The 13,958-nt window shown below is 37.7% G+C and overlaps 1 protein-coding gene across 7 annotated transcripts in view; it reads right to left on the bottom strand.

The window, feature by feature from the left end:
- Nucleotides 1–778: 778 nt before the first annotated feature.
- Nucleotides 779–13,958, bottom strand: part of KAT6B (lysine acetyltransferase 6B) — a 101,730-nt gene continuing 88,550 nt past the window's right edge. For all 7 annotated transcript variants that reach the window (XM_014275699.3, XM_014275700.3, XM_074544203.1 and 4 more), the window contains 5 exons: nucleotides 10,591–10,822; nucleotides 8,704–8,863; nucleotides 7,838–8,104; nucleotides 6,334–6,634; nucleotides 779–4,674 (listed from right to left, as the gene is read on the bottom strand). In XM_014275699.3, the coding sequence (XP_014131174.2) occupies nucleotides 2,186–4,674; nucleotides 6,334–6,634; nucleotides 7,838–8,104; nucleotides 8,704–8,863; nucleotides 10,591–10,822 (3,449 nt within the window). In that variant the 3' untranslated portion in view covers nucleotides 779–2,185. The remainder of the gene's footprint in view (nucleotides 4,675–6,333; nucleotides 6,635–7,837; nucleotides 8,105–8,703; nucleotides 8,864–10,590; nucleotides 10,823–13,958) is intronic.

Below are 13,958 nucleotides of genomic sequence, written 5' to 3' on the forward strand. Positions count from 1 at the left end.
TTTGACTTTAAGATATATGAAATATTACCTTTAAAGCTGCTTTATATACTGGAATGGGGAAAGTTTCAGTCAAGATGGCCACTCTTTTTAGCTTAACTAGTAACCTTACTGCAGTGAGAGTGGCAACATTCACATTAGAAGCATTCTGAACAATTACTACAGGGACTTTTTCTGGTATAGGTTCACACATCCCACACTTGAATTTGTCCACTCAGGAGATCACATAGAGACAGCCTTCTTGTCTTTAACAGACCTTCTGTTGCTACATGAGAAATGCTCATCTGTGTGTATGTTTGTGTGTGCCCACATACATGCATATACACAGAACCCATATATTTAATGCAGAATTTGCATCATCTTGTCACCCAGCAACAATGACAATGGAAGAGGTTACAATTCTATCATTAAAATACAGTTCAAACACCATGTCTGTTACTATCATATATCCTTTTATATAGATAAATAGATATATATTCACACCTTCTATAGGAAAGAAGTTTCATACATTAAATATTGACAACCTTGTAAGGTATTAAATACATATTTATTCAATATTTTATTAAGATTATTAAAAAAAATAATCTTAGGTATTCTTTATTTTCACAGGGTGTATGCAATTATGATGAGTAACCTACACTTAAGCTCTAAACAGCCTAATCCAAACCCCACCGACTGTCATGGGCTTTAGATCAAGCACGTGAGAGCACTGTAACAAACACTGTTTCAGGAAGTAATTCCCATGCAACATCAAACTATGACAAGACACAAGAGGCTAAAAATGGCTCATCATAATTTATTTTATGTTAAAATGTACAGCTTGGGAGGGGGGGTGTAGTTTTTTGCAGTTTTTATTTTTGTTGCTTGGGTGGGTCTTTTGTGGGTATTTTTTTAAGTGACTGACTAAAAAGATAACAGATAAATACAAGAGTGTCACTGGGTCCTATTTTTACATGTATCAAGCCTCTTCTGTTCGGCCCTTACAGTCACTCTGTACAGGTACAAAGGCTACAAAAAAGGAAGCAATATAAACAGACACAAATAACTTTTGCCTTTTTACATGCGATCTGTAAGCTTAGTTTGAGCTATTCACACGCTACTGCTCTATTTTTTCCCTTAAAAAATAACTCCAATATTTTATAAAGATAGAAAAATCTACAGATGGAATGAAAATGTAAAGTTAGAGGCATTTCCATAAAATAGCAACTTTACACCAAATTCACTACTTTTTTTTTAAATCCTGCCAAGTATTTGGACATATACGAAAATGTTTCAAAACTTGACAAATAAACACTGAGATGTTTCAATCAACAAAAAAACGTAAGTTTTTATAAAACAGAAAGCTGCCTTTTTTCCTACCCAGCCCCAAAGAAACTGGTCACAAAAATGGAAAAGAGTCTCAACTTTACACTAAACATACAGCAATAAAACCCTTTGAACTAACCAAAATGTGAATAGCTTTTGCAGCTTTTTTTTTATTATTTTTACAAGTTTTATAATTAACAAAAATATAGTTCTGGTTTTTTTACCCCTCAAACTAGGGTAACCTAATCAAGGCAAAAAAATTAAGAAATGGCTTACTGTTAAGCACAACACTTGTACAGTACTACAAAATGCACTGTCACTAACAAAGACATTAGCGGCATGCAGAAGTGTCACCTTCAGAAACAAAATGATACAATAAAAGAACTGCTAAAAGGCATTTACATGTGGGGAAAGGAGAGAGAAAAAGCTCATGATCCAGTATTGTCTGATAGTTTTGGAGTCTATTTATCCACATTTTTAATGGGAGCAGGCACATAAAATGGCTCTGAACCATCAGCTGCTGTGTAATTGCAGTTCATAGAAAGAGTTCTTCCTTTCCAGAGAACTTCAAGCTCAGTGAAATAAACAAAAAATGGAAAACCACCTAATTCCCCCCAAAGAGAAGTTAAATCTCACAATGTTAAAAGAATAAACAAAAAACCCCAAAACAGAACAAAACAAAACCAAAGGAAAAAAAAAAACCCCAACAAAGCATGAAATAAAGAAAAACTTGTATAAGGCTTTCTGCTGCATACAGCTTTTAAATGGTGCCAACAAATGTTTTTGCATTCACACCAATTGCTGGTTTTGAAATCGTACTCTCCGAAGGTATTTGTGCAGATCAATGCCATACGCCAGTTGGGTAGCGTGTCTCTGCCAGGGCCTACCTCCTCATGTAGGAGCCATTGAGAGACTGCTTGGACATGCCTGTGTTCATGTAGCCGTGGTGGCCCGGGGGAGTGTACATCATGTTACTGTGGGGGGCTGTCTGCATTGGCTGCTGTGCATATGGCTGAGTTCCCATCATTCCCATCTGCATCTGCATAGGGTACTGAGGGGTTTGATTCATATACCCATGATTACTGTGATACCCACTATTCATCATTGGCTGGGACATACTGTAACCATTCATGGCGTTAAGGGTGTTCATGTTCATGTTCACTGAATTGACATTATAAGCAGGGGCTGGCATCAAATTTACACTCATGTTCATGCCACGCTGCATCGTTAAGGTCCGTGTGGGCCCTTGCATGGCCACAGTCTGCGATGCTCGCCCATAAATCTGGGGCTGATGGGCTGCAGCAGCAGGTGGCAGAGGTGTGGATTTGGTTCTTACAGAGACATGACCTTTGCTGGCCATCTGAGTCTGCAGTCTTTGGGTGTGGGATATTCCAATATTCGATGAAGTCATATTACGCTGCAAAAGGGGAGGTGGCAAATTCATAGGAGGAGGAGTAAGGTTGGGGGGAGGGGTCATGGTAGCCTGTGCTTGGGGTCCTCCAGGAACAGCGTGTGGAGACTGAGAAAGCTGAACAAGCCCCGTGTTACTTAAGGGGGCAGACAAAGAGGCACTGTTTGCATAGGAAGTTACAGCAGCTGAATGGCTGTAAGGCAAAGAATGATCCATAAGCGTGTTAGTTAACTGTTGCAGTTTAGCAAGGCTGAAGGTGGCAGATGGCTGTGAGTAATGCCCTGCTCCAAATTCACTCTGCCCCATTCTTTCATATAATCCAATGTTGGCATTGCTAGTCTCAGGGATTTCAGTCAACTGCATAGGTGGGGTGAAATTAGCAGCCATGCTGCACTGGGATAACTGTTGGTTGCTGCTTGGAGGCCTTTCAACAACACAACCTTGGGGAGATTTTACATTACAAGTGGGAGGAGAATTGATGTTTGCTTGTTGCATCATACTGCAGCTTCCATTAATGTTAGATATCTGCTGGGTCACTGCGCAGCTACTCTGTGTTAGGTTACTAGATGTAAGGCTGCTGTACGAGCAACTGTTTTGAGAAGAGTTGTTTCCACAGATACTGCTACCCATCGTAGAATCGTAACTGCTTGGGTTTTCATAGTTTTCTGTTGTGCTCTCAATACTTCCTAAGTCACTGAACCCACTATCCACAACTTGCTGTGAATGATCAGAAACTGAGGGAACATCCATCATTGGGCTGGTCTCCATGTTCTGCAGAGATGGCACAGAAATGGCACTTTGATCTGGGCTGATCTGAGCATAGCTGTTCTCTAAAGGAGCAACATTTGGACTATTAACAGAACGAACTGACTGGCTGGGATGAGAGTGCACAGATGAAACTGGGCTGCTGTGATCAGACTGCTGACAGTCATCCAGTGTGGTCATCTGGGGACTTTGGTCATTGTGGGCATAGTTCTGCAAACTTCTACAGGCCTCTTGAGTCTCTGCACAGTCCTGAAATGTATCTTCATGTTCACTTGTTTCCTGGGTTAGGGACTGTACTGCCTGAACGGTCTCTGAGTCAATCTCCATGGTCTCAGTACTTTCTCCCTTGAAATCGGAATGTAGTTCTTCACCAGCTTTTTGGTCCTGGTTGTTGTCTGCATGATCATCATCAGATTCAGGCACGGGGTCTGAATCTGTAGCAAGTTCTTTCTGGTCACTTGCACATTCATCAGCTGCAAGGTCAACACCACAATCCATTAACTCCTCCTGATTTGAATTACCAGTTTGAACATTTACGTCTAAAAAAGATTGCTGAGTTTCCAGCATTTCTTTGAAGGCTTCACCAGGCAATTCCTCTTTCTCCACTTCTGTTGAACCCATGTGACTATCATCTTCATCATCTGCATCATGATCTTCATTGTGAGAAGGTTCTTCATCCTCCTCCTCCTCTTCCTCCTGATCCTCCAAATGCACAGACTCCTCTTTCTGCACAAAAACTTCTTTTGCTTCATCTTTTTCTTGATCTTTTGAATTGCTTCCATCTTCCTCTATGCTCCTTTCTTCTTCCCCAGCTTTCATAGTATCATTTTCTTGTTTTTCAGAGGGTTCACTGGGTGGGTGCAGAGGTTCAGGTTCTACTTCTTTCGCCTCATCATCTGGTGGTGGCAGTGCTTCAGCAGGTTCTTTAACAGCTTCCTCTGTAACAGCAGCAACTGAACAGGGCTTGTCTTCAGCTACTTCCTTTTGTTCTTCCACCTGCACCTGATAGTCAGGCTCCATGGGAGTCTCAGGTGGAGTGTACAAATTAAGCTTAAAGCCAGGTTTTCTTTCTTTGCTTTGCCTCCATTTAGATGGACCACGTTTAACTCCTTTGGGCCAACCCTGCTTACTCTTTAAAGGTTCAAGATGGTCTTTAGTGCTTTCTTCCAACACAGCTACATCATCCTCTGTATTATCTTTGGGAGGTAATAGAGACAAAAAAAAATCTTAGCTTGCTGCAGACTAAGCAATATTTTCCAATATAAACCTGAAAATAATTTATAAACTCAAATGTATTAAGAAAGTAGGAAACAAGAGTTATAAACAGGTCTCAAAGCACAGTAGGACAATGTAGTATCTACAGCTCAAACACACTACACAGATATGTTATGGTTCGGTGGCCTTTTAACAGACACTATCAGAACCACCATTTATACATGAGAAAAAGCCCAGAGATTTAAATGACAAGACATGTAAACTAAAGCAAATACTCTCCAAATATTTGAGTTTCCACCTTTGGTTTCAGAATAGAAGTATGCCTTCACTTTATATAGACATTGTTCTAACACACATTTATCTTTTTTGACAGTAATGACATGAAAGTCTTGAGTTTCCTCTTTGACCATTCTGGAGGAAAAACCATAAAAAATATATAATCATTCTTTAAGACCAATACTGAAAAAAGGTGGTTCAATCTAGTACTTTCTCATGGGCAACATCTCATGACATGGTTCACAAGAGATGATAGAATGCAAAATTTAATTAAAATTACACACAGAGTGCATCAGAATACTAAACTAATCCATTGACTAAAAAAAAAAAAAAGAACTCAAACACATTCACCTCTTTCCTTTCTTCCCAAATACCACTTACACATACTTCAGAAAAGAGGAAAATTATCAAAGCATAAGATATTGCACTTGGGATTGTAATGGCTTCAGTGATACTTCTATATTGTGATGATGTGGTCTATAGGCAAATAAAAAAAACCAGTCTACTTAAAACTGTGCAAACCTGACCACTGGGACAGAGCTGGAACTTGCCACTATTAGTTTAAGCAGTTTCTCTTGAGAAGCTGGAAAAAGTGGTAATATTCTAATGTACCACATCACACAAGAGCTGTTTGAAATAGAAATTAGCCCATGATCCCTGAGGATCGCAAGGATGGAACTTCCCATGCAATTACACAAATACTGAAGTAGTAGCTACTGGCGTCTTAGAGAAAATACACAGACCTGAGACTCTAGTCATTCATTCTGGAATTAAAACTTATAAGCATAATTTGAGGGCCAGGAGGTCAAGGGAAGAGTGTACATTCAGAACAGCTCATCAGTAGTTTCACTATCCATCCATTAACTTTTCTGACAGGAAATATCCTTGAAATCAAACTAGAAAAGCAGCTTTGAAAGGACACAGTTAAATTTGTCTCTTTCATGGGGAAATAAAACAGGACCTGGTGCTGAGGATATAGTAAACCACAGAAGCACCAAACATTTCGCTGAATTACCAACAATATTGAATAGAAAGATATTTGTGTAAATCAAATGTTACTTTTTGCTTGTATCCTGCACCACTGACACAAAAACTATATTCCAGTGATACCCTTTGCACTGTTGAATATGAAATGCCCTGCTGTAGGGACACAGAAGTTGTTTTTGACAATATGACAAGAACTTCAATGCCTCAGACTGAATAAGATTTGTTTCCTGAACACAAAGAGCAAATTATTATAATAATAACAACAGCTAAACATATCTCATTAAAAATTTCCAGATGCATGACAAAAATAAACATTTCTTTTGAAGGCAACCCAACAAAATTATTTTTGTGAAGATGTGAGAACATTTTAGGCTTACCTGTACAATTTTCATCGCGCCTGTAACAATGAATATCTTTCTCCTCCTTGTTCTGCTCTTCTTCTTCCTGTTTCTGCTGCCCAGGTTGATACTCCAAAGCTTTTCTAATCACAGGCTTCAAGTCATCATCTTCTCCATCCATCTCACAGGTGGGTTCCAGCTGTGGCATGGGACGCTCTTCATCCGAGTTATCAAATGGCTCATTCAGCACCTCGGTTGTTTCAGAAATCGTCTCTGTTGTAACACTGCTGTTTATCCTCCTGCGCTTACGGCCCCTTTTCTTTTTCAGTATGAAAGGTCTCTGAAAAATAATTCCACAAATCAAACTCTTCCTACATTCCCGTTCATTAACTGATTCTGGACATGAATTTTTGTAGAGCAAGTTTATAATAATCCCTTCACTCACTGAAAAAAAACCTTACGTGGCATCAAATTCAAATGTAGAAAGAATCTGAAAGTAAAATGTTTAAACAGTTAAAAGAGGTATGTATACAAACCTTTCCATAAGTAAAAATGAAGACTAGAATTTTCTTTATATTGTAGTATCTTTTACCTTCTTCTGTCAAATAATATTCATAGCACTGTTACATAAATTGCACTCACACATTTTTCCTCTGTAGATTTATAATTCCACAACAACCTTCACAAGTACCAAGGCTTTTTCTTCTACCTTTTGGGTTTCTGCTATTTTTAGAAATAAGAATGTACACAGAAAAACAGATAACATCGAAGAAGTGCACCTCAAGCATCCTACAGTTGGCTGCAATAAATAAAAAAACACCCTGTTCAAGATTTTGTTTTCCTATTATTATACATACTCAGAGATTTATGGTTACTTAATGTAAGCTCACAAAGCATAACCAAAGGGACAATCCAACTTCCTGATTCTCAGCAGAGACACCTAAATATAAAGGCCAAGGTGAGTGCTTTAAAATTCTGGGTTTCTTAAGTTTACTAATTTAAGCAACTCAAAGAGGTGATATTTTTAAGGAAATTAAAAAATTATTGCAAACATGGCAGTAACCAGAATTTAATGTTTAAATGAGAAGATTATGGGTAAAAAACCCCCGATCTGTTTTAACAACATTTCTTTCAAAAAACAGCATTCCCTTTTTAGGAGCTTCTATATTAAAAAAAAAAGAAAAAAAAGACAAACCATACAAGCTTGGACTCCATCTTAATACAAAAAAAAAAAGAAAGAACCATTAAGATATCGAACCAATACCAATACCAAACACCAGAGGGCAATCTCTAGTTTAAAAATTAACAGAAAATTCTGATTTTTTTTATGTCACTAGTATTTTATAGTTCTGTGAAAAATTCAAAAGATAAAAACTGGATAGAGTGCAGAAAAGAGAAGAAAGGAGTAGTTAAGTGTTCAAATAACACACAAAGGATTAAAACAGTCTAAATGTTTGCAAAAAACCAGGTTGTTACTTGGATGGTAAGGATGTGATTGAAATCAGAGACAAATGGCTTTGAATGAAGCTCTAAGGTAACACACCTTTCTCTTCATGGCCAGGGACTGGGGCTTGGTCAGCCGGGGAGGCGAACTCTGCTGATTCTCATCCCCGCCATCCTCCTCACTGCTCTCCTTAGATTGCTCTGTGCACTGCCCTCGCTCCCCCACCACGGCCACACTTTCTGGAGATCGCAAATATTTATTTTTAGATTGTACTTTTGCAGGTGATTGCCTACTATTAGTTCTTGTGGAGAATATTTCTTGCTCTTCCTTTTCCCAGCAGCTAGCTTGTTCCATAAGACGCTCAGCCTGAAGGGTTGAGGTTAAAATAACAGGTCACTGAAACAGCATTTACTTAGCCATATCCTTTACATGCAGCTAAATAGTTAAAATAAGTCAACCCTGATTAACACTGCTGGCTAACCTAACAACAACATTTCAGCTGAATCATCTAGTTGCTCCTTTACAACAGTTAACAGATAACAAACCAAAGAAGATTGCATTTCATGGGATATTTAGCACTATTAATGATGCAGCGAATTGATTTAAGTCCTTTAGCACTACATTACATGCCCACTGACTGGATCACTTTGAGCAAGTTGAGAACACAAAGAATCGATTGAAAGTGCAGCCCCTGAGCTCTGCACCAAATTTCATCTGATTACATGCTCTTTGACTACCTCAAGAGTGATAAATACAGCTCCATGACAAGTGATTCACATTTTAAGTTTTCATATGCATCCCCCCAAAGTTACTGTGTTGCTGTGCAGCTTCCAAAAATTCTGCATTGCAATAGCAATATGTAGTGGTCAAAGCTAAATCTGCTCTATTTAAGACAGTCTAATGTTGAATATTCAGAGTGACGAAAGCCAAAGGAACAGAAATTCAGAAGATATCTCTGATATTACCTCCTTTTCTGCTTCCCTCTCTTCTTCAGAAACTGCAGCATTAGGAACTAACAAAGGAGTCCATCTCAAGCTTTCGGGATCTACTTCATTGATACGTGGATTCGCTTTCAGTTTCTCCATATGACTTGAAATCAGCTTTTCCCTTCTAATAATTACAAATCTACAATCAAATAAACAGTAATTTAATTTAGAAAAGGATCACCTAGAACAGCCTTTCTATAGTTGACATCCTTTTGCAAAACAACCTGTGAAAAAATACAGATTAATGAAAGGATCCATCAAACTAAAAATACCAGCTTAAACACAGTGATAGCATCCTTACACTACTGACTGTTTACTGAGAGGAAGTGAAGGAACAAAAGTTTATGAGGTGAAAGTTCAATATTAGCCATCACTAGGGCAGAGAGCAAAGTAAAGGTTTTATAGTTGACTACCCTAAACCTAATTCAAGAGGTCTAGTGCTGGCACTTACATCACTGCCAGAACAAGTTCTAATTTTAATATTACATACAAACATACATAGAAAACTCTGTGGATCATCAAGTCAAGAATAAGAAAGTCAATGTTACAGCTGAAGACATAAGTTAAGGGGACAAGAAAGCAAGTCAGAAGCACAGGTTTTCTAAGGAAGCATACAAACATACTTCAGTTCTGTGCTAATGAATACAATATGACCTTCCAAATACTATGAAGTGGCATATCAAAAGTAGGTAAAGACTAATAAAATAGCACAGTATGCTAATATATATATGTACATAACCCACCAAACTCCCCTGTTACAAAGAACTACACAATTCTAAACAACAAGGATTAGCAAGCATTTCAAGTGCTTTAAAAATCAGGTTGGTGAAGTAACAAAACACTCTCAGTGAAAAACAAAGTTTAAAAAAAGAAATCAGATCCAGAACCCTTTTCCAGAATACGGAAAAACTTCTACTTCACAACATGTACAAAAAACTTCCCTTGAAATAGATTTGTCCTCAGGTTGTCCATAACTAAGTATTCCAGAAGAGGTTTAAGGCAATGCCAGCTCTCCTCTTACTACTCCCACACACACTCTTGTAAACTAATCTCCTTTTTGAAGACTTGCATTCTTACTGGTTCAAAAATTACTAGTTTTGAATACTAGTGCTGGGACACAAAAATTACTGAATGAGGCTGAACTTTTTCTGATTTTAATTTTATTGTTTTGGCAGACCAGTGTTTGTAAGGCAGCTTTGCTTAATTATAAAGTTTCTATGAGGGGAATATCCAGTAAGAATTAAGATCATCTTCAGAAACACAAATACCATTGAAAGCCATTTAAGACATTTTATGGAAAGAAAAAGACCAAACAAGAACAACAACCCAAAAAGTTCTAAAATACCCATCAAGAGCATGAAGAAAAGAATTCACTAAAAAGGAACTCACCTTCTCAGTGTACATTGATCATAACATTAAACAGAAACTTGTATTACCAGTACCTTGAAAAGGAGCACTTACTGTAGAGTTGATCTGAGCAGCAATGATTGAAAGAGGAGGTGTGGAAAGACAGACTGCCACCCACAAACACCATTTTTTCTCTTACTGGTATTCAAGCAAAATATTTGCACAGCAAGAGCTGGGAACACTTAGGGAAGATTATACTGAATGAAACAAAACTCTTAACTGAAAGTATTGTGAGCTGGCCACATACTTCTAGTAGCCATTAACATGAAGGAACATCCAAAGAATCCCCAGGAAGAAAAGCTCTGTATGTAAAACCCATCTGCACTGACTTCTACAGTAAGATGGTTATCACTCATTTTAAAGTCAAACTTTCACACAGACATTTTCCACACCAACTGTTTTGTAAGTAGAGAATGTTTTGTCTCAGTTTTTAGAAATTTTTTTACAAGATTCACTGACCTATCTTCTCTTTTATCTATCATGCTATGTTGCTGCAGAGTTGTGGCAATATCGTGTGGGCACATTCCAGTAGCTCGGCTCATCCCTTTGATGCTGATTTGTTTTTCATGGTGGCAGTTCAGGTATTCCAATATGACACTTTTCCAATAAGCCAAGTAGGAGAGACGACCCAGATCAGACAATGGCTTTTCAGGGGATCCTGCTTGACCCTCTCTTCTAGAAAGTAAATAACCTAGAACAAAAAGAAACAGGATACCTTATGGAGATAACAAAAGCAAGGAATTTTAATTAGCCCATAAGAAAGTTGGAATTAATACAAAAGATCATCAGCATGACTGATTGAACTGCTTGAATGTCTTGCAATTAAAGAAATGCTCTCTATAAAAGAGATGAGTTTTCATCATTAAAGTGACATAGGAAAGATCAAATTCTTGTGAGTGACTCAGATCTTATCTTATGAGAATCAAACATTAACCAAAGCCCCCTTTCTAGTAGTAAGGCAAGCATGAGAAGAAAAAGCCAACATGTTTTGGAACAGGTCTCATCATGTAAGTTCTCCCTCAGAACTACAACTCTGGTCTTTGGAAAAACATTTACATCAGTGTTACAGAAACAGTGTTAAACGAGTTAAACTGTTAAACGAGTTACTGAAGCCAAGAAGTTTCAGAAGAATCTCAAGAGAAAGTATCATGGGTAATATCAGTAAAGTCATTTTTCTTCAAGAAGCCCCAAGTGACACAAGTTTTTGATTAAACAGTGAGAAGTTGTATTTTGGAGGCAACATAATTCACAAGATAAATTACTCAGAGAATTAGTTAAGAGAAATAATTAAAAATTAATCTCCCTTAATTCACTTTTAAGAACATTCACATAATTCCTGCTTGCCATCTTCAAGACAGTAACTGATCCACTGTTACACAACATACCACCTCCATTTTATAGTCTATGTATATTGTAAGTACTTTTTTAACCCTCCAGCTCTAAAAGCATTTTACAATTTAGAGTAGAATACACCTGCTTGGAGATACCAGAAAATGCCACCTGTAAAATCAATTCAGTATAGAGAAAAAAATACCATCATTAATAACAGGTATCCTTTCATAGTAATTCTTCCCTCTGTGATACATATTCTGCATTGTGCCTTTCCAAAAACTGCCAACACACAGGCCTTAAACAACCAGGTATACAAAAAGCTTCCTCCACCATAAGCACAGGCATTATGTTTATGGAATTACATTACTTAAAGTCATTTGGAATCCACCAAAATATACAGCTCTTGTGCCTTCCCATATTCTTAAAACACTTTTTTCCCCTCAAATTTTTCAAAGACTGATGTAAAACATATCTAGTACAGTCATGTCATGTTCATTAAACAAATCCTACTAACCTCTTCACAAAGTTTCTCCCAATCCAATCAGCTATACATCAAAAACATATTATTAACAGGTTGCATATGATATCCAGGTTGAAGAGAAGCAGTGGCTGCTTCCTTATTTTGCTGTATGGTCTACCTTACACAAACCACACACAGACGTGTTTTCCTTAGATAAAACCACACAATACACATACAAATATTTTTCTATTTACTCTGCCTGAAACATTGATCTTCCCTTTCTTGATCCACAACAGAATTTAGAAAAAAACATACACAGATATACATCATAGTCTAATCTCCAGTTTGCCTAAATAAATTTACATAGAAAAGTAGACATCCTACTACATATCTCAAGTGATCACAACACAGATACTGAAGTAAGTAGTGTGCCTTTCATATCTATTAGCATGATTTGTGATAAAATGCCAGAGCTTCAGGAATACCATCCCACATCTGCCTACCCCTACAAAGCTACATGAAGCCTGCCTACATCTGCATGGTACCACGGAAACTCAGCAAGTAAATTTATTTTGTTTTACAGAAGAAAAACTACCATAAAAATTAAGGTATTTCAGCATTTAAAGTTTTTTATAGCAAAGCAGTGCACCAAATGCAATTTACAGCCTTTGATTTCTGTCACACAAACCTCCCCAGAATCACTGAGGTTTCATCTCACCCAAGATTTGAAACAATTAGAAGAAATGCAATCTGAGGCAGGGAAAGTTCATATACATACATAAATTTTATGCCTTCAACATGAATTAAGGAGATAATTAGGCATTAAAACATACATTTAAACAAACTGACTTGTAATTATCCAGTAATTTCAATCTACAGGATTCCTAGTAACCCCTGAAATAGCTATAGGATCCACAACACACTTATGTGAAACAGTAACTTTAACATATGTGTGCCAGTCTCCAGAAACTTTCAGTTAGTTAACTACTGATTTTTTTGATACTTGGTTCTGTATTGACCAAGTATATTCTGTATGACGAGAGGCCTAGGCTTGATAGCAGGACAGTGGCCAACAGAGAAAACCAAGGGACAATCTGAAACTGGCAACCACCACCTGAAACATAGGCAAACAGAATTAGTCTGGCTTCATCCAAACAATTGGAACCAACCAGGCAGTTTAATGTCCATACTTCTTGGCATTTTTAAAGAGCTCGGTAAGTATCACTCCCTTCTGCAAGCAGTGCAGAGTCCATCTTCCTCCTCCATTCACTGCATTTACTTGTGTGCTCACTAGGAGCAATTTATTGTCATGTCTGCTGTGAGGTAAACAGACTTACATCTCATCAGCTCTCTCCCGAAAATCTAAAAATCAGGATCAGATCAGCCCCCTTTCACTCCTATGGCATGAAAGCAGTTTCATGCACACTTCAAGTTACAGAATGCCGAGAGCAGCCATTTCATTAAGTCTCATATCTCCAAATGCTCATGACACATCCTTCTTTCCCTACCACACACACTTCCAAACATCACTACCTCAGCTTCACAATATTAAGCAAAAATCACAACATAGTTTTAAATTTAGCTTGAGACAGCTGAATTGAATTTTTTAATCTACTGAAGGAAGACATTGGTTCTTTTGCTTTTAATATGGTGGCAAATGCAGGCTAGCTTTCAAAGGTGTAAGACAACACAGATAAAGACTGCACAGAGGCCAGGCAAATACAAAGCAGCAGCAAACAAAGACATTAAACAACTGGTACACTGGGAAAGACCAAATGAACAAACTAAAACTGACATAACAAAGTCAAATGAAATTTGAAGATTTTTTTAAAGACACTCCTGCAATCTGAGTGCTCTCAATACATGTTTTATGTTCTATAGCAATGAACAAATCAATATTTCATTTTGCAGAATAGTTAAGGCTGAAAGGGACCACTGGAGGTCATCTTGGCCAACCTCCCTGCTCAAGCACCGTCCTCCTAAAGCATGTTGCTCAGGGTTGTGTCCTGACAGCTTCGGAACATATCCAGGACAG

Source organism: Zonotrichia albicollis, chromosome 7 (genome assembly GCF_047830755.1).
Source record: "Zonotrichia albicollis isolate bZonAlb1 chromosome 7, bZonAlb1.hap1, whole genome shotgun sequence".
NCBI lineage: Eukaryota > Metazoa > Chordata > Aves > Passeriformes > Passerellidae > Zonotrichia > Zonotrichia albicollis.